Source organism: Lonchura striata, chromosome 10 (assembly GCF_046129695.1).
Source record: "Lonchura striata isolate bLonStr1 chromosome 10, bLonStr1.mat, whole genome shotgun sequence".
NCBI classification, from domain to species: Eukaryota; Metazoa; Chordata; class Aves; order Passeriformes; family Estrildidae; genus Lonchura; species Lonchura striata.
In genome coordinates, this window is record NC_134612.1 from 16,086,076 (window position 1) to 16,107,806 (window position 21,731).

At 43.9% G+C, this 21,731-nt stretch overlaps 1 protein-coding gene across 4 annotated transcripts in view; it reads left to right on the forward strand.

Annotated features, from left to right (window-relative positions):
• Positions 1–21,400, forward strand: part of FGF12 (fibroblast growth factor 12) — a 216,112-nt gene extending 194,712 nt beyond the window's left edge. For all 4 annotated transcript variants that reach the window (XM_021536858.3, XM_021536857.3, XM_021536855.3 and 1 more), the window contains 2 exons: positions 11,915–12,113; positions 20,821–21,400. In XM_021536858.3, the coding sequence (XP_021392533.1) occupies positions 11,915–12,113; positions 20,821–20,939 (318 nt within the window). In that variant the 3' untranslated portion in view covers positions 20,940–21,400. The remainder of the gene's footprint in view (positions 1–11,914; positions 12,114–20,820) is intronic.
• Positions 21,401–21,731: the final 331 nt, after the last annotated feature.

Here is a 21,731-nt window from a genome sequence, read left to right on the forward strand (position 1 = left end):
CTTTCCTTAGGTCAATTGAGATGCAGTAGTGTGGAACTAGTAAATAAAACTCAATGATTTGATAAGCACTCTACCACTTGCCTGACTGAATTTTTGTTTCACAGGTTTTCACCTTCCAGGTACTTTTTTGTTGTGCTATATGGTGAGGGTTGTTGATGGCTACACTGTTTGTGACAGGATAGGCTGGGACACCTTGCCTGTTGCTGACCCCAAGTGCCATGGATTGTGGGGGCAGAAGTGACTGTTCAGGTCACTTCATCACAGTTTGCCAGATCATTCTGCTTGCATGAAATCCCTGCCTTTGGCTCAGTTAAATCAGACACTTGACACAGGTTATGTTTGTGGGTTTCTCCCAATGCCGTAAGTTATATTTCCACAGGACTTCTCATCTTCACCTTCATCTCCGTTGATACGGAAGTGATCATATCAATTTTAATACAAACATTCATAAATCAGTACTTACTCCTAGAACAGAAGATTTAGTCCAGCTTTAGTGATTCTTAGAGGATCCAATTGTGCTCATGTTGCTGTACTAATGATTCAAGACTTAGTATTGATGAAAACAGATGGAAACTAAGAAATATTGCAAATAGTAAGAAAGGACTGTTATGCCCATGAGCAAATCTTTTCTTTTTGGCAGAGCTTTTTTGGTTCAATGGGGCCTTTTTCCCTCCCCCAGTCGTGTAACAGCATAGAAGAAAATAGGAATTACATGTTTATCTCTAGTGATATAGTCAGAACAGCTCTGAGATTTTCTTCCCCTTCAGCATGTTTGCTGAAACATATAAATAAGATTTCTTTAAAATTTATCATGCTAAGGCGGATATTTTCACACCTTGGAAGAGTCCAGCTGTGACGTGTAGTAAACTCCAGGCTTTCTGCAAGCCAGGCACTGATTTCAGATAGGCAGGCTTAGCTACTGCTTTGTTGGTACTATGGCCAGTGTAGCTGTTTGTTGATGTTGGTGGTAAGTGCTGTTTGGAAGGCTTTGTGTTACTACATCCAGGGTGACTGAGGCATTTGAGATCATAAAGCAGCAATCTGAAATGTAAATTCCACATGGCAGAAGAGGACCTTGTGTACAGCCCCCACCCAGGTTACAGTGGGCTGCTCACGTCCCTGTTTTCCAGAGGGCATACAGGGCCCTCAGCCCCTTTTAGGAACACTGACATTTCACATCATCACATGCCTACTTTATTATACCCCACTGCAGTAAGCCAACTATCCAAGCTATTTCTGGGATTAGTGCTTTAGTTAGACCAGGATCACATTTTTTGAAAAATCCCTCCAGTCCCCTTCACACACAGCTCTTCAGTTTGCACTGCAGAGTGCTTCAGGCTGTGCAAACCAGCTTCACTTCTAGGTGAAACTAAACTAAAATAGCTTCACTTCCGGGTGAAATAAACTGAAGGGTTGTCTTTAGGAGTGCCCCTAAAATACTAGATGGTCAGACCATGGGACCAGGTGGCAGCTAGACCAGACTGAACCCATCCTGAAATGTCTACAGCGCCAGCATCCAGCCCTTGGCACCAACAGTTTCACTTTATGAATTTGGTCCTGCAGTGTAAACACAGTCTATGTAAAAAATAATCAAATGCCTTCAGATCTAATTGTAAACCCTGAATCTCACTGAGCCTGTATGCTGCAGTAAGTAGCTACAAAGAAAAAGCAGTAATTTTTAACTCTGGATTGCTCTGTTGATTTTGGGTCATATAATTTAAAGACATTTGTACAGTCTTCTGTATACTAGTCCCACAATAAAATGGTCTCCTGCTTTACTGTGCATTGTGCCAAATGGAGTTAGTGTGTTATATTACTCTCTCTAGAGTGACTATATTATCTTAGTTTGGAAGTTGAAGTCATTAGTTGGCTTCTGAACAGGATCAGATGCCAAAGCTAATCTGTGTTCTCTAGCAAAGTGTGCAACAGAGTGAAAAATTTCACTACAGCCACTGCTGCAAAATCCCTTATGATATACTTCCATCTGTCTGATTCCTGGGAAGCAGAGCATCAGCTATGATGGGTCAGCTGGCTGCATACACTGGAACAGCCAGATCTGAGCTGTGGCATAGTGTGGCTCCATTCAAAATGTTTGTACATTGCCCACGGGTTATTTCACATCAAAAGGAAACTAACAGAAAAAGAACAAGTCAGGTTGTCAGCACATACATACCATGGAAATCCATTCAAGGTATTAATAAGCCCAGTATTGCCTGTGAAGTTGTTTTGGGCTGTGAGATTTGTCAGCTCATCCACACTGTGCATAGTTACTGTGGTCAATATGTGGATGGAAATTCTGTCACAGCAGAATTTCTTAATTCTCAGAAAACCAATGAATAAATGTCTAAAAGCTACAGAAATGTGCCTGCACACCCTCCACACTCTTCCTTTACAGCACCTACCTACCTACCTACCTTCACTGGGGGTTGGGATGATGAGCAGAGGGGTGTGAAGTGTCACCTGAGTGTCACCCTAGCAGATATTAAGGGAGCCCCTTGGACTTTTTTTGCTGGCTTTGTCAGCAGAAGTATTGCTGGGGCCCAAGCTTCGAGGCACAGATGCCAGAGGGTTCCCTTTGGCTCTCACAGTGGGCAGCAGAGCTGGCCTCCTCCCAAAAATACTCTGTGAACCTTTTCTTCTCACTGTGTAGGCACTGCAGCAGTGGGTACAGGGCATGGAAAAAGCCACATAAATTGTCACACTTCGTAACATCTCATCTTGGTTGTAAGAACCTACTGGTCCAACACCAGCTCACCCCAGCCTCAGCTGATGCTTTAGACCACAAGACTTTCTGTTAATTGCCCAGTTGTAGCCAATTTGTCAGTAAGCTGTCAAAATATTAATAATCTAGCACCACTCATTTTCAAAATGGATGTTTCAACAGCAAAGAAATTGAATTTCCAGCCCTGGTCATGACAGCTCTGAAACTGGCTTAATGCAGGAGAGATGTTTCCAGCATTAAGAAAGATAGAGTGTGTTTCCAGCGAGTCTCACAGTTTGAATTTAAGAGTCAAAGCAGAGAGGCTATCTCAGCACATCAGCATCTCAGGGCTGTAATAGGCCTGGTGAGCTCCTTGGCAAGTCCTCTTATCTTCTGCCCACATGACGATGAATTACACAGAAAGAATGAGTTCCACAGAAAATTGGGTTGAGGCCATTTTCTTCCCTCAGACCTGCACTCTGTGCAGGCTGTACCATTGGGTGAGAACAGGGCAGTTTTGTCTGTGTGTTAAAAACCATAAAACACTTCTAAGACTGTTCTTTACAAGGGCTGGGACTTATTCTCAGTCCTTTTCTGACTGACATTGTTATAATTGCATTATTTCATTTATGTCAGAAAGAGAGGGTGTTTGCCTAGGAAACTGAACTGGAACTTGGTTCAAATTAGCTTTTTCACTCACTGACACCTCCTGTTTGCAGACCATGTAGCCAGCTATCTGCTCTTTTAGTGCTCAGGACCTCAGCATGTAGGAATGATGAGGTCTACCCTGTCCTCCTGTCATTGTGAGGGCATTTTATTGAATGCCCGAGGCATTTATACTCTGTTGTGAACCCTTGAGGATGGTTTTCATAGCAATAAAAACATGAGGAACCCAGTATTGACTGCTTATTTTTCACTAAAAGGTTTCCTTTGACTATCAGAAGAAAATAATCTCATGTTTATAAATGCATAACCATCACTTTAGTTTATCCATTGCAATTATTATCAACAATAATAAAAATAGCAGGATCGCAAACATAACCAAAGGCAACAAATCAATTTATTCTGCCCTGTGCTCAGACTCTGATGGATGCCAAGAAACAGAGATCATAGGTTCAGAGCATCCCATCTGGCTGTGCTTCTAGGATTCTTACATTATTATTTTTCTTTATAGTTATTTCAGGCTTTAGCAGATGAGGCAGTGCGATGCTAATTTAGGAAATCTGTTCTTCTTGTATGCAACTAACATATCTTCATCTAGTGCCATCTTGTCTCATGATCATTATGTCTGAAAGCAAAAATGTATTTCTGGATGGTGTTTTGGAGTAAGCAGAGTTGATAACATTGTTAGCAATTTCAGACACTTTTTCTGGAAAACAGAATATAGAGAAGACAACAGATGAGTTGGGATTCCCTGGTTAGAAATTATCCTGGGGTTTCACCAGATCCCCAGGCTGCCAGGAATGCAGTAGCAGGGACAGTGGTGTTAGGAAACACCCCTTTCGTGGGAAGCAGTTGCTTTCTTGGAAGAGCAGTGCTGCACTGGATGGGCCAAGTGCCACACGAGTGAGCTGTGCTGTGATCACTACTCCAGTTCATAGCAGTCCAAACTTTCAGAGGCTTTAAAATTCCAGCTTGAAACAGAATTCAACATTTTAAACCAAATCAATCAAGTAAATTTCAATCATACCTTATATTTTAAAAAGAAGGGATGAAAATTTTCTCTCTCCAACCATGAATTTGAATTTGGGGTCCATCGTTATGAAAAAGTGAAGCAAAGGGCAAAATATGTGCCTTGCTCATTGTGCCACATGGGTGAGCAGCTCGATGTGCTGGCTTCTGCAGGTCACACTGCCCACAGGGCTGTGCAGTCACTGGTACCCAGAGCTGACTGACAGAGCCTGTTCTCTCATCCAGTCCTCCTGGGCTCTCCAGGGAGGTATGGAAGTGAGCAGCCTTGGCTGGAAGAGTCATCTCCAGTTATGTTCTTGTCAGCAGTCATTAAGCTGAAAGCTGTGTTCCTGTAAGGATTGCGTGAGCAGCTCACCAAAGGCCAATGCAGTTAATTTGGGCAATTTATGAAGTATTTGGTGAAAATGTGCCTGCACCATGGGCAGGCCTGGAGCTGAAAGAAAAAGAACACAATACTAAGATGTGGTGGGCTGGACAGGTGTGGATTAGGATCCCCAAAACTCATTTGCTTTGTAGCCAGAGGGAGACGGTGGCTTGTGTGGCTCTGTGTGTGCTCACTGCGGTCGAGGTAACTGGTTTATCTGGGCTGAAACAGAGCTCAGTGTCTTGCAGGACCTGCCACGGGTTTTGGTCAATGCCCTGCTACGTGCTGGGCAGATATCCTTGCTGCTGCAGGACACCTTGGACATGTCCATGCTGCAATCACACCTTTGTCTCCAGCATTCCTCAGTGATGGTGACATGAATTATTTAATCAGTCCTTGGACATTAAAAGGTGCTTGAGGACAACCTTTGTCCGCATATAAAGATCGCCAGCCTAATTACAGAGGCTTGTCCAGCACTTGGGTTTTGCTACCTGTCTAGGAATATTGGATCAGCTCACAAGACTTAGCAGATCTGCACTCCACTTCTTGTGTGGGTGTTTTAAAGGGAAGCCAGCTGAGCAATTATTTGCCTTGAGTACAGAGAGTTCCCACAAAAGTGAGGGCAGATAGCCCTCTAGTTAAATTTTCAGAGGCAGTAAGTTAGGTGACTTGCTAATGCTGCTTCCCAGCTCCCAGAGCTGGAGAACAGACCTGCATGGATGATGATTTATTTGAAAATGTGTTCCCTCCAGCCCACAGATGGTCCAGGCAGAGTCAGAATGCTTTCAGATACCATATTGCCTCACTGTACACTCCCATGTAGCAGCTTGTTATTTTAAAATGTATGTGCTCTCTCCTACTTCTAAAAGGCCACCATGAAGACTTGTCACCAATCTCTTACAGAGCTAGAAGGGGGAGGAAGAGTGGAGTGTGAAGAGTAGAATATCACCTGCCATCTGGACAAAGATGTGATGAGATGTAAAGTTTGGATGCACATTTGCGGTTCTTGATCACATGCCAAGAGAGAGCTCAGCTACAATTATTTTAAAGCATTTCCAGACAGATGCAACCCTAGGTCAGGGGAGAAGCTACACAGAGGCAGGTGGGCACTGAGCTGCATTGGACTCTGTTCAAGGCATGTCTGCACAGGGCTTATCCTGCAAGTGGAACCTCTGGGGTTAAAGACCTGTCCTGGCAATAAGAGTATGCCAGGATCAAGTGCTGTCGTATGAGGTTTGTGATCACAAATTCCCAGATGTTCTAAAACATAGTCTCTGAGCTTTCAGGGGTTTAAATGGGAGTTGGGCATTTGCATTTCATCTGGAAGCTCTAATGTCTTCCAAGAATCCAGTGTCTTGCATATCCATATTGATTTCAATGCTGAATTACTCAGTGCTGTTAGCATCAGAGGAGTGCTGATGAAACCCTGCCTTAACTGAGGTCAGTGAGGAATGTAGAATGGGCTTTACAATGTAAAGAGCACCATAAAACAGATGCTCTTCTACAGTGCCATCCTTTTCCCTGGGATGGAACAGTGCTTACACCGACAAGTGAACACAATCCAGTCATTCCATGCTCTGCCTCCACAACAACAGTGAAGTGCCTCTGCTGATAGCTGTGCTGATATTTATGATTCCTACTTAATATGTTTTAAATGAGTTGATGACCTCTTAAGTATTAACACTAACATCAGTAAGCATCCTGAGCCAGATTCTCTGGAAGGGAAGCCTTGCCATGCCACAGACTATGGTACAGTTTAGTGCTTTTACCCCATCTGAAGATCTGGCTCAGTAATTGTGCAGAACATAAAAGAGAAACCCATAAGTGCTGTAAACAAAGGAAAACTGTTACTCAGGGAATGTGTTAGTTAGATATTTCAACACTCATAATTAACATCCCTTTCCTAAACTGTGGCACAAACTACTTGCAGAATGGTTTTTTTCTTTTATTGCTGCTAGTTTCAGTGACTAAATTTATTAAGTCATTAGGTTTGCTTGTGGATGTGTGTATTTGCTGTTCTCCTTTGGGTTATAATAAAAGGAGATCTAAAAAAAAAAAAAAAAAAAAAAGATACCTTTATTTATCTGGCAATTTTGGGAATGGTTGTAGGGAAATGGTGAGCAATATGAACAAAGCTGCCCAGTCTGGGGGGGACGCTGAATGAGCAGCTGGGTTTGAATACAACAGCAACCTGTGAGTTTCCTGCTGGCTTTCCCTGAGCATTGCATATGGAAACCTGTCACCATTTCTGCCATGATCTGGGGACACCAGGGGCTTCTGGGGAGCAGATTGGTGGCTCTTGTGATCAGAACCCAGATACACCTTGCTGTTGCTTACTGGGTGCGGTGGTGTGTTGCACAACAACTGGGGACCCTTTATTTTGCACTTCCTGGCTGAGGATGCTCAGTGGCAGGGACGCTCCCAGGCCAGTATGGCAGCTGGCACTGTTTTGTTCAGCAGCACCAGGGCTGTCCACTGCCCTGGCAGCAGTGTGATTGCACCAGGGCTACAGCACTGTTGGGTTGGCATTTTTTGAAGAAGCTGGGATCTCCGAGGCTGTCAGTGCATCACTGAATGTCCTGCAGCTTCGTGCCCACAGGTCTGACAGCAGTGCCTCTGCACTGATGTCAGTGGAACTTCTCCAGCTTTACAGAAATGCAGAGGGTCCAGTCAAACTTACTGTGTTCAAAGAGTTTAGGTTAGATCTACCTGGCCAGGCCAGGTGAAAGCTGAGGTGGATTAGGAAAAAACTCACAAACCAGTACTCACAAACCAGTCTGTGCTGTGGTGAGGGACAGATGGGCCCAGACATTCCCAACATCTCCCAGAAGAACCAAAGTGAGAGACTGGGAGAGATTGGCTTGTGCCTGGAAGACATCCATATTTCCCTCTACAGATGGCAGGAGACATACTGGGATCAAGGATAAATGCAACATCTTGGTTTTCTAACCCATAAATAACTTCTGGGGCAATCCGTGGTACCTTAGACCCTCCCTGAGCAGGTCTGACACACTGAATGCCCTCCCACCCCTGCCAATGGCAGATGCAGCCATTTAGCTCCTTTTGCTTCCAGGTGTCATTGAATGTGATCTCCCTTTTTTTTCTGTGTGATAGTACTGCGTTAGGGCTTTTTTTTTTTTTAGACTGAAATTTCCAGTAAAACTACAGTTTGCACAAACCAGACCTATGTTTGTTTTTTCAAAGCAAATCTAATTACTCTTTTTAATACAACTGTCTTTTGTTCAAGAGACTCAATTGAGATGCAAAATACAAGTTGCAAGCAGATGCTAATAATTTTGCATGTAAATTGCTAATTTTTTTTTTGCAAATATTTCATACAAGTTTTTAATTTAACGATTTAAAAAATAACTGCTTTTCCAAGCCACTTGCAGTAATATCTGTAGACACTTAACAAAATACCTCAGGCTCTAAATCTCCAAATGGTAAACAAATAAATGTATTTTTTTACTTTGTATGCAAAAATAATTCAGTCAAAGACATATTTCACATTGAAATAAATTGAGAGAATATTTTTTCTACAAATCACAAGCATTCTCTTTAATGAGAAGACCTGATGGGCTTTCTGAATGAACTAGTTCATGACAGTTCTGACAGGGGAACTCTGTGGGCTTTGTGCAGAAAATAGAGTCACTGTTTATTTCTTTGTTTAAAGACTGAAGATGTCTGGTGATTAAAAAATAGAAGCCATCTGTCCTGTCATGTCTTATACCTGGTCATGCTTTTTCAATCAAGGAGAGAGTTGGAAAAATAATTGAGTGGAAGTCGTTATAACCTTGTTTTTGAAGGTCCCTGCAGCAAGTGAGGAAGTGAAGAGGTGCTCATGACCCCAGGGCTTTACCATAGCATTCCCTCTGGGGCAGGGTGTCCTTATGTCCTGTCAGAAGCATGTGGGGGGCACAGACCGTGGATCTCTTTGTTGTGTTTACCCTCTCTTTATCTGAGATGAAGAGAAAGTATTGGACTCCAGGTCTGCCCATCTAGCACATTTCATCTACAGTGAATTTATCTTATAAACAAATCCAAACAAATAAAAAAACCCTAAATTGTGCGTGATCCAGAGGTCTGGTGAATAGATCAGCAATTTTTAAAAAATATTTTTTGTTACCCCAGATTTCTGTCTGTGCATCAGTGGCTGCTACAGCCTGCTTTGTTATTGTGCAGTCTGTTGTGCTCACCTGCAGTTCTGTCTTTCTTCCCAGCTCATCTCAGCCTAATACAACTGAAACAGTAGTTCCCCCCTGATTCAGCATAATTGCACAATTAATTTTGACAGTGACGCTTGCAGAGAGGTTCTGCCATTAATATCCCAAAAGCCTTTTGTTTCTGGTAGCCCCGAAGCTGACAGCAAAAGGTGTGATGAAACTAAATGATGCAGTGCAGCTGAAGGCTGGCCATGGGGCACCAAGAAGATAGCAGTGAAGGAAAACATAAGGGTTTGCATGTTAATGAGATTTAGAGGACACTAAAAATCCTCAGGAAGTTCTTGGAAGAGTGGCCTGAGTCGTGCTTCTCTGTCCTGCCTCCTCTCCAGTCATCTGGTTCTTTCTTCATCCTCTTGCTCTTTGTGTCAAGTCCATGGTAGTGCCCGCAGAGGTTTCTGCTGCTCAGACCTGTGAGGAGCCTCAGTTTGGAGGCAGGATGAGCAGAGCAGTGTCCCACGAGTGGCTGTCTCCATGTGGCGCAGTTGTTGCAGGTGAGATGATGTATGTAAGAAGGGTAATAGTAGATAAAACCAATATTATTTAACTGGAACTTAGCTGTCAAATCTGTGGATTTTAAAGGCTGCTGGATGGACACACCTGGCGTGTTTCATAGTAGAGTTGCCATGGTTCAAATCCTGAAGTGCTGTTTCCACTGAATTATGGGAGATGAGGAATCAACCAGCCAACTCACAAAACAAATGGGATGCTTCTGTTTGCTTGTGGGGGAGCGTAAACATTTAAAGGAAATCAATAGATTTTTCTTTATTTTCTTAAAGTCTTCATTACTTTCATGTCTTTACATGCATTTGCTTTAAAATAATATAAGAACTTTGTAAGTTAATTGGTACAAGTGGGTATACAATACAGCATCTGCTTTTATGAACTACTCCTGCATGTCATAAAATATTACACTGCAGTAATTTTAAAGTAGATATTGAGCTAAAAATTTAACTTGCAATAACTTCTAATTTAAATATTTGTTTTACTTTGTGAAATTACATTTTCAAAATTGATTAGCTTTTGTATTTCTTCTTCATTAAAAATAGTCTTAGTTCCATGTTTAAGTCAAGTTGGAAGGTCTTTCACAGCCCGACAACTTTTTAGTCCCCCTAGAGGGAATTTTCGTGATCAGCTTTTGCTGATGGGGTAATGAAGGCTTGGGGATGGGGATTGAGTTGTCCAGTTTGGTTTGAGAGCTGCTGCCTGGCTGGGGCTGGTGCCAGGGAGTGCCCCCGAGGCAGCAGTTCAGAGGCAGCTCCTGCAAACCCAGCTCCCAGGTGAGCTGTGCCTTCCCAGGCAAGGCAAAGCCTGGAGATAAAGGGCAGATTAAGGAATGCTTAAACACTGTTCTTTTGGGAAGCTACTTCAAACACCATTTTATAGTGCTGTAAGTCATCTAGATCTCTCTTAACTTGTCTCACTCTCTTTTAAAAATACTTACTTCTCTGGCACAAAGGACTCCCTCAGATAAGGCAAAATGGCCTGTTTTACTGATGGTGTTTTTACCTGTGTGGTGCTAATGATTGATAAAAAATTCACATGTGCAGCACAGCTCTGCGCTTTCTGCTGTGCTTCATCTTCTGTAGCTTCAAGCCTGCCAGTCTCTGCGGGTCTGTTGCACACTGGATTTATTGTCACACCAGCAACACTTTATATATCCCCCAGATCGCTTGGGAACACATTCCTGAGTGTTGCTGAATGTTCAGAATGTTTGCTCTTGAACAAGGTCTGCAGTAAACACGTGGCATTACTCCAGATGCTTTGCTTAATGTTGGTCATGGGTTTTGCATTGGCAAGGCTGGAGAAGCTCCCAAAGACTTGGGAGTGGCTAAGGTTTGGGAGGGAGCATCAGTTGCCTTTAGAAGCATCTGTCTTTACTCACAGGCCTCAGAAATGCCAGATCTGGGATCTGTAAGAAGGGATTTTTTTTGCAGAAATTGTTTTGCTTCAGAAAAGCAATTTTCACTGTGGCTTGAACTTTTTTTGCAAGAATAGTTTCTAGAAAATTAGTGAGAGAATTTGTTTAGCCAGGATGGGTTTTCTGCTCAATCTCAAAGTGTGGGAACAAAACCCCACCCACTAACAACCACTGAAGGTTGGGGACCCCACTGTTACAGAATCCCCTGGCCAGACAGATCTTTTAAAAGAGGTTTAATGTTTCTCTGTTCTGTAAATCTTGAATACTGGGACATAACAAGTACTAGTCCATAGATGAGTGTAGTTTTGTCGTGGAGACTTCATGCAAAGCCAGGGCAAGTGGCAATGGCACAGCCACTCCCACAGTCCTGGACAGATCCATATGTGCTTTGCTCCCAGGCAGGTGTGGAAATGCTCCTCAGTACCTGCAGAAATACTTATGCCAGAAATCTTGAAAATTACTTATTTCTCTTTATTGAAAGATTTCTAAGCTTTGTGCCAGTATTTCCTCACATCGCTTTTGAAATTAAATGGTTTACTTGCTTTTGTACTCTCATTTCTTTGAATCCTCATAAATGGTTTAATAAACTGCCTTTTGCCTCTAAGAATTGAAGAAACCTCAATATCTTAGACAACAAGCATTGTACATTTGCCCATCACAGGGAATGTATGAGCAAAGCCAGGGGAAGGCATCAGGAACAGCAAGGGTGTCTCTGCTTCTCAACTCTCTTTTTCTTTCTTTTAAATCCTGGCAAATTTCTGGCTTTTCCTGCACATTTTTCATGCCTGCTCACTGTAGGCTGTTTTGCAAGCCACAGCTCTGCCAGGGAAGGACAGCCTTGCCTTTCAGCTGGGAGTTGTCTAGATGGGTGTTACTGCTGGGAGCTGGCATTGCTGATGCCTGTTGTTTTCTGTTGCTAACTGCAATGTGTGATGCCTAATTTAGAAGATCAGTGATTATTAATTCTTCCATTGCTTTTTCTTCTTCTCTCTCTCTCTCTCTCTCTCTTACTGCAGGATGTTTTCACACCAGAGTGCAAATTTAAAGAATCTGTCTTTGAAAACTACTACATTATTTATTCTTCCACGCTGTACCGGCAGCAAGAATCCGGACGAGCGTGGTTCCTGGGACTCAATAAAGAAGGTCAAATTATGAAGGGAAACCGAGTGAAAAAAACCAAACCCTCATCACATTTTGTACCCAAACCCATTGAAGGTATGGAATCTGCCCACTTTCTCCCTCAGTGGGGTTTGGGTAGGGGGAAGTAACAACTTCAGAGCTGGAGTTTCCTGGGTGGGGATGTTGGGCTTTGAGACCAGAAAGCAAGAAGAAAAGTTTGGAGCACTTCAGATAAGTGATGGGCTGCACTGTTAGCATTTCCTCTGCTTTTCTTCTAGCCTCAAAGGGGTTTCTTAGCTTTGGGATGCTAAAGGATGAATCTAAAAGTCCAGCAACACAAGAAATTATTGGTAAAGAAAAGCAGCCAGCAGTTGCAAAGGAATGTGATGCAGCAGTGATCATAATGTTGTCTTTTCAGAGGATTTTGCCAGTGTATTTCAGTAGATTTCCAGTCCCATATAGAGTCAGCAGAGACAGGATTTATCTCACCTGATTTTAGACTTTGCCACTCCGTTCATAGTACAGAAGAAAAATGGGTCGTACCAGCACAGCTGTGGATGTTCTTTATATTTCTACCCTGAGATTAAATCTGTTTTTCCTCATATGCAAAGATATCCTAGTTAGTCACTGGGGGGTAGAGTTGTTGTCCAAAGTTAGATGGGATACTGTCATCCCATATGTCTTCATCACAGTGTGAGGCTTCAGTGAAAGTCATGGAGTTGAAGTTCTGCCCTCCTGCTGATGCCTGTACACTCTGAAGTGTGCCTCACACTCCTGCCAGGACATTTTGCTTTTTGTGGACTGGCCCTGATAAATGGAGAGATAGTGTGATAAGCCTAGTACTTACCAGGTACTAACTTGATTCTGGAAATAGCACTTGCTATCTCTTGCTTAGGAGAAGCACTACTTTTTGATCCCCAAACTAGGTATGCCTTTCTGACCCCATCTTTATCCTGCCATTTGTCCCCTTCAGGGGCACAGTAGCCTGGAGCTGGCCTTGGCTGCACAGCTCTGTGTTCCCTCTTACTACTTCATGTTGGCTTGGGAGAAGGCTTGAACTGATGCTCCCCTAACAGATACCACTCACAAGTGCTGGAGGCCAGAGCTCACTCCACACAGCAGTGGCCTTTTTAAAAGCTTCCCAGCTCAGGGGTGGAATTTGTGAGTGTAAGGAAAAGGCCGTCTGAAGCAAAGCATTAGAGAAATTCAGTGCAGCATTCCTGGAGTATCTGTGGGCTTTGCACAGGAAATGGAAATGTTGAAAGAGCAGAGAATGGCCTGGAGCTGCTTGTCCTGTGCTTGTTTTCAACAGCTTCTCTCAGCCAGGAGCCCTTTGCTGTTTATCTGAGGCATTAGTGGGATTGGTACCCTAAGCCCTCGTGTTGCTAAGGAGCAGGATCTGCTTCAGGCATGGGGTTGGTCACCAGCTTCTCTCTTGCCTTGACCGGAGGAGAGTCTTTTACAAGCCCCAGCTTTCACAGCTGGGCTTCCACCTCCTTCTGGTATTTCTTCACTTCCTGGCTGGGCATTGGCACTGATCAGTGGGATCCTTTGAATCCAGGCTTCTTTTTTAATCTAGCATGCATGGTGTCTGCTGAACAGCTCAATAGTTTCCTTCTGCATTCATTAAACTAGGCCATTCCTGTGGCTCTCCTCGTGGAAAGCCTTGCCTAAAACAGAGCTACCTGACCCACAGCAGAGATCTCATTTCAGCAAATGCCACTCTGGCTTTCATTTTGAGTAACCCAGCCCAGCCTGAGAGCTTCCCTTTCCCGCAGTTGCATCCTCCCACACTTGCCTCAATCACAGCTGTCACATAACCTCCTGAGCAGCGAGCTTTGGAAGTTGGCAGCCAAATTAAGGGCTCCTCCACTCCTTCCCTCCTCCACATGCTTTGCAGTCAGGCTTTGTGAGCGCTGCTGCATCAAAGAGCTGGCAGTCTCCCAAGCCAAGGCACGTGTCAGCTTCCCAAAGCATTCAGCTGTCTGGGACTGTGCCTCCAGACGGAGGACTCTGTTCCCAAGCCTGAGATTCATTGTAGGCAGCAGAGGCTGGTGGGGAGGCTTGGAGTAAAGCGGGTTCATCTCCACGTGACTTCTGTGCACCGCATCCATCAAAGTCCCCGTGAGCAGAGCTTGCAGAGATGTTACAGAAAAGGGGCAATTCCTACCCTGTTTTAACAGCTTCTTTCTCTTTGTTATGACTCCAAGGAAATACTCAAAGCACTCTCCTGCTGTATTTGTATGTCAGTTCTGCAGAATGCTGTGGCTTGCCCCAGTGTGTGGGCTTTGCTGCTTATTCAGGGCACAGCTTCCATCCACAGGAACTTTGCAACTTCCATCCACAGTCACATCCCCAGGTTTTCTGTTACTGGATACCAGCACCAGCATTAGCCCTGTCCCGTGATTGCTGACACAGGAGTGTGTGTGAGGAGGAATCTGCTCCCCCTGGGAAGAAGTGCCACATCCATTGCTAGGAATCACTTCACCTATCATTCAATAGCAGTTATATCTGAGATTAAACTTCCCTGTTGTTTCTGATATACAGAAAAATTATGCAGCAGTTTAGTGAAGAAAGGGTTCACGAGGAAGGGAAACAGAAAAAAGCCCAGATTGCTCCCTAAGCTCATTTGATTCCCATCGCTTCATCCTGCTCACTGAATTCAGAAGTCTCCTTGAAATTGCAAATAGACAGTAAACTTATACATAAATAAGAAATATCCTCACTGATAATTTCTAAATACTCATGGGAGCACATATGCATATATACACAGTGGTATCTGTGTATGGATGTGTGTAATGCATGGCTTTTAGCAGCTATGGCTTTCTGCTGTGCTAAACACTCAGAGTGTTTTGACTCATGTAGATTGGCAGGATGCTGGAGGTAATTTATACAATATTCAGTAGATACCAACTGGAAAAGTTTTGGGTTTTGGTTGGTAGGAGTTTTTTTTAGTTTAGTGTAGGTAGGATTTGTTTGTTTTTGGAAATAAGATTAAGCTTAATCAATATGAAAGCACAAAAAACTTACTAAGTAATAACAGGGGAGACGTTAAGTTCTTCTCCCATCTGTGCACAGGCAAAGCCAAGGCGAACAGCCTGGTAGGCAGCAGTTGATGTACTGTGTGCTGCCAGTTTTGCTTCAAAACACACATACGCAACACATTTATTTTGATATTTTTATTTCTGATCACTGATTATTCAAGCTAAATGAACCCTAAAGGGAAGACATCAAGATTGAGCTACACTGCACAAGAAATGAGCTTGAGTATAATTGTCATTTGAACAACAAGCAATCTTTTAGAGAAATTTCAGTCTCTTTAAGTGTCTGTAATGATTAGTGCAGAACAATCCTACCATCCACAGTGCCTTTTGTTCTTCTAAATATCCAAATCCCTCTCAATGTGAGAAATTTCCAGTCATTTAAGTAGGAATATTATCAGATGCTTACTGTGGATGTGCTCTGTTATTTATATTTCCTTCTTCTTAAAGACATAATTTCCAAATGTAACTCTCCCAAAGAAAGAATTAATTTCCTGTCTCTCCTGGCACAAACTAGAAAACATCTAGGGTGGCAAATCTGGCCACAGAAGCAGAAAACTTCCTCCAAGTCAGCAGAGCAGTCCCTAACTCTGAATTTATGGCGCTTCAGCCTCATGATGCGAACATGTCTCAGATACAAAGGTGACCTGTTAATGGCTAGTCTGCATCCATTTATTACCACTGATGAGTATCCAAGCAGACAGATCTTTCCCAGTGTCATTCCTCAGGGAAATAACATCCAAGTTTTGTTAAGGCAGAGTCCTCAGATGTTGTAGAGAAGTACAAGACTGTTGACTAGGAAAATGCAGTAGACCTCGTGAAAATGCTTCAAAGGTATCACCTTAATACATAAAGCATAGAGTCATAGGAAGTCTTGTGTTGGAAAGGACCTTAAACAACATCTAGTGCCAACCCCCTGCCATGGGGAGAGATGCCTCCCTGCCCAGATTAGGCTGTTCAGGACCTCATCCAGCCTTCCCTTGGGCACTTCCAGGGATGGGGCATCAACAGCTTCTCTGGGCAGCCTGTGGGAGTACCTCACTGCCCTCACAGAGAAGAATTTCTTCCTAATGTCTGACCTAAATATCTCCTTTTTTAATTTAAAACCATTCTCCCTTGTCCTGTTACTACCTGCCTGTATAAACTGTTACTTTCCCAACATCCTAAGAAGTATTCTTAAAAAATCAAACCTCAAAATCTCCACACTCTGTAAGTCTTTGCTAACATAGCTCCTCTCTTGGGTCTGTCTTCCAGGTGGTCAGGCTTTGATATGTTTTCTATGCCACACTAACTTACGTTCATCTATCAGACTCTTGATCATCTTATTAGATGGCAAATGTGATGTATTTTAACCATGATTTTGCTTGTTTTTTTGCTATCCTGTGCTGCCTGTCTTATCTGAACAAAATGTGATTCTACCTGGCAACATCCTTTACATTTTACCATCAAACATACACAAGCTCTCATACCTCTGAAATGCATCAGCTGGGATTTAGAACATGGTAGTTAGAGGCAGAAATGAGGGTGCCTAATCACTCACTCCCTGGTGCCCCTGAGTGCTGCTGCTCAGGCAATTAATTCACCAAAGCATTGGCAAATTCAGCCCCTCGGGCAGACACCAACACCCAGAGCTGTGGTGTCTGTCCAGGCAAGGAGCCTCCTCTGGGCTGCTACCAGAGGATGTGCTTCCACCATCGGGCACGTGGTGATTCTGTAGGGCTGCCCACCTCCTGAACAGCAGCTTAGAAAAGTTGTGGTTCCTCCTGACTCACAAGGGTCTGAGACAAGGAAAGCCACAGAGTGAAGATAGATAGATAGATAGATAGATAGATAGATAGATAGATAGATAGATAGATAGATAGATAGGAAATATCTAATGTGCTTAATAAGCATTTTGCCATATTCTAGAGAAGGGAAATGGAGTTTGTTGCATCCCCTGAACCTCCTCAACTTGCAGTGATGCCAAGTGAGAAATGCTAGGGTCAGGACACAAAATGATGCTTCCAAACTCAGGCAGTCCCTGATGCCCAGGGTGATTTTAGTGTCATCGTGTGGGTGATGTGCCAGTGCCGTGTCTGGGAAACAGAAATGAGAGTGTGATCCTGTGCCAGCATGTAGGCAAGAGTTTGAGCTGTTTCTGGGTGACAGGCAGCCCCTTCCACGCCTTTGCCTTCAGGAAGTGTGGTCCCTGCCACCCCTGTCCTCCTCACTTGTACACTCAGTCTCCTTCCTAATTGGTGAGTTTGTTCTTTGTGCAAATTTTTCCCTTGTGCCTGTGAGTGGCAGGCACTGCTGCTTCACGGGGGAGCAGGGAATCGAAAGCCTCAAGAACCAGATATGGGCACAGCTCCACTGTGTTCACCCCCTTCCATTAATGCCTACAGCTCTTCAGCAGATCAAGTTAACAACACTTTCCAGTTAAAACATGAATATGGATGTGTTGATTGGAATCTGGGGCATAGGAGCTGATTATCTGATTGAAACTCCAAAGCATTAGCTTGGTTTCTAGACATTAAGGGCTGTATTTGGCTTGGTGTGTGGGTGTGGGTGGGTGGGAGAAGCAAGGCAAAGCAGGGAGGGAACTCTTGTTCTAGCTGAATTGCTCATCCTTCCAAAGCTCCTTGTGCTGTGTGCTCCAGCAGACCTCCCAGGTGTCCGGGCATCACTGTCACACTGCTGCTGCTTCACCTCAGAGCAGGTGACAGGGAAGTGTGTCTGCACACACACACACACACATACAGAGGGATCCCAAAGAGACCTGTCAGTGAGTGCTGCAAGTCCTGGAGCCCAGTGATGTACTTTCAAAGCTGTGAAGATCTGGGCACTCACAAGAGTCCATTTGCAAACACCCCCTCCTCAGTCCATGACTAACATCTCCCTGCGTGAGTCACGCTCAGACTCCCTCAGCACAAAGAGGAACAAGCTGCAGTCCAAGAGCCTGTGTTGCACAACATGTTGGGCTGTCTCTGAAGCCCTGTGCCTGTGCAGATGTAGATGTACACACCTGTGTGCCATGGTGCAGGGGGTTTACAGCCCTGCTGAGACATGGCCATGGTTCAGCACATGTGCACAAGCATCTTGACTAGGAGAATACCCAGGCATCTCTTGTGCATGATGCCATGTAAGTACTGCATACACTGATCTAGGTTTATCTAAATACTGAAAATATGCTTGTCCTATACTGCTACAGATTTTCTGGCATGGGCTCTTGGCACAGCCTGTCTGGTACAGAGGCTTTGACAGCTCTGTCTGAAAAGCTCAATGTGAGCAGTCTCCAGCCATGCCCTACATCAGTATTTGTATCCTGCACTAGACTGGAAGATAAAACTTTCCTGCCTTATTTGCTTGCCAGTTACAGGGTCAAATGTTGTTTACTTCAGTAGTCTGGTTTATATTCTTTACTCTGTGAGCCTTGTTGGCAACTCAAGGTTTTTGCCCAAAGGCCGTGGTGAGAGGCAGGGAGTTGAAGAAAGGCAGCATGCCATGGTGATGCTGCAGCATTCACCTGTGGTTAAATGTTTGGCCCAGCCTGATGGGTTACTGGGGATGGGTGTGGGTGAGATGAGCTTGGTTCTGGGGGAACAACTCATGGAGATCCCTCCAGCTCCAGCTTGGGACCAGAGAGGTCAGGGTGAAGGCAACAGTGCACTTGAGACAAAACTTGTGTATGGAATGTCAGGGGCATTGGGACAACACTGGCACAAATACATAATTCTGCTGGGCAAACATCACATCCGAGAATAAGGTGAGTCACAGAAGTGATGCACACCCTCAGTGCTGTCCAAAGACTGCAGCTCAGGGTGAGAAATCACAAGGGCACAGGTTTTCCTCAGTTGTTAACCATTTCATGCGTTCTTTAGGATTTTATTTGATACTTTGCCACTGTCACCATGTTGTTGAGGAACATTTTCCAAGGTGCGAGGGGCAGCTTCAGGACTGAGAGGGGATGTGAGAACCCTTTTCCATCTGTTGCTGCCATGCTACACATTGTCCTTGCAGCATGCAGACAGCATCCATTGTCTGCACCTGATGAGCAGTCCTGGCATGGCTCATCCTGGCTCAGATCCATGGGACAACTCCTTCATTTTCTCTTTTTTTTTTTTTTTCCTAATTTTCATGAAAGAAATAGCTCCAGTAGCAGTAACAGTTTGGAGAGCAGTACCTCCTTTCAGCCTTGCTGGGAGGACCAGTGTGTGTGTGTGTGTGTGTGTGTGTGTGTGTGTGTGTGTGTGTGTGTTTAAACTGCTTTGAAAGCCTTGCATGAAAAATACTCCACGGGAAAAGTAATATATTTTTACTGCTCTTATATTGAATTCAATATCCCTCCTATTAATACACAGTTGACTGCACTTTATCTTTGTCCTGTATTGTTGCACAGTGCTGTAACTGTTTATCTGGTCAGGAGTAAAAGCACAGAGCAATAATGTCATTTTCAGCCTGCCTCTAATTGCTAGGATTTATTTGGAAATCAAGGGGGATTATAGATACAAGCACTTACATTGCCTTTTTGTACATGGGGTGTTTCTTTTTCATTTCTTCAGATAATTTTTAAAGTTTTATTCTTGTTGATTAGCCAGAACCTTACCCTGATAGGTTCTATCCTGTGCTGGAGCTCTGTGCCATTGTCTGTGATGTGACAACTTCACAAAATGAAGCAATACACAATTATTTCTTCATTTCCTAATTTTTGCAAAGATCTGGACATGACATTTGCAGTCTGGACCTGCCTTATGTTCTCATATCCTCTGTGCCTGCCCTTGAGATGCCTCACTCTTTCAATGCCATTTGCACCCTGCCACATTTGCAGTGAGCTCATCAGAGATGCTCTCCTTGGTGTGAACAGCTCGTGCCCCTGCTCTGGCACACCTCACATGGCACAGCCGTGAGGACAGTCCACGTGGTGAGCTGGACAAATGCTTTGTCCTGCCCAGGACGTGGGGATGAGCCATGCCTTGGGCAGACGTTGCCTTCTCCGGCTGTCTGGGCTCCAGCAAGTACATTTTTATAGGACACACACTGCATAGCCAGGGGCTGGAGAGAAGGTGCCCTCCAGCCACCCTGTTCTCAGGTGCTGCCAGATGACCACAGAAAGCTGGGACAGCTCCTGACTTGCTGTCACTGAACTCATCCATGTGTCTGCTCACAGCCCTGACCTTGGCTGGCTGGCTTGATTTACAGAGGAATAAAGAGGAAGAGCCGAGAGCAGACTCGGCTCCCGGCCGATGGAGCCAAATGGGCTTGAGTCACCTCTTCAGATCCACAGCTCAGCACCCAGAACGCTTGCATGGCTCAGATGCAGGTGTAGTTTTGATTCAGGTCTCTCAAGGGCTTTTGTTGCAGGTCAAGGGCTGGGAACCAGGTCATTCTTGAACCTGTTGTTAGATGATAATCAGCATCTCAAGGCAGTACATGGCTCTGTGAGCTAAAATGTTTATTTTATGTATACGAATATAACATGAAAAAAACTGTAAAACACATAAAACCTAGAAAGAAGAAAGATTTATCTGTGAGCAGTCAATCTGCTGTCTCTCTCTTCCTTTGAAATAATACAAAGACAGAAGCAAATGGCAGCAAGGGCAAGTAAACAGATCCTGCTGGGTAACACGATCTGCTGCTGGGTCGATAGGGGTTTTGTAAGTGTGGGTGTGTGTATATGTTTGCAATGGGGCTGGAATCCAGCATCATGTATAAAGAAATAATTTGTTGTGGTCATGACTGTCTGTGACTTCAGGGCTGTTAACGGGTGTCTCCTCTGTTTGCAGTGTGCATGTACAGAGAGCCATCGCTGCATGAAATTGGAGAAAAACAAGGACGCTCAAGGAAAAGTTCAGGGACACCAACCATGAATGGAGGCAAAGTTGTTAACCAAGACTCGACATAGCTGACAAATACCCTCCCTTCTTCCAACTCCTCCCCTCCCACCCACCTACCCACCCCACCTGGCGAAACCACACTGAGATGATGACAACTGGGCAAGGCAGGACCTACTGGTAGTGGCTTGGAGTGTGAACTCCAGAATCTTTCTTTGTGTAGGACAAGAAAATCGAAACCCAGATCCTGTCTGTTGCAACGTTTTAAAAAACAACAACAAAAAAAAAAGTGAAGAAAAAATGTTTTAAATCAGGACTCCATTAACATTTTCAAAAGCAAACTGTTTGCTCTGTGATCAAAGGGGAAAAAAATCTCATCTCTGCATAATAATAATAATAACTAATAAATATAATAATAATAATAATAATAATAATAAAGATGTTACCTTTAAAAATAAAACAAAGCTTTTGGAAAATTGAACTTAGCATATGATGTGCAACAAACACATGAGAATTACATCCTGTGACTGTGCTTTCTGTCTTATCCTTTCACCTCACATTCACACTGCTGTTTTTAACATCCGTGCTTCCCTGGGGATGGATGGGATTTTTCACAAAACAGGAAGGGTGGGGGTACATTATGGCTGTGTTGGCTCTGCTATCAGTAAAATATGGCCTGCCTGAATTAGGAGCCTGGCAGTTATGGGCAGTGAAGTAGCTACTCTTTATTCAGCCTTTTCCATCTACATTCAAACCCTGCATAGTTATTTGTTGCTAATGTCACTCCATGAGTATGTTCAACTCAAGTCTGGCATTTTATGCCTTTTTATCATAATTATTTATATTTATAGGCTTGCTTTACT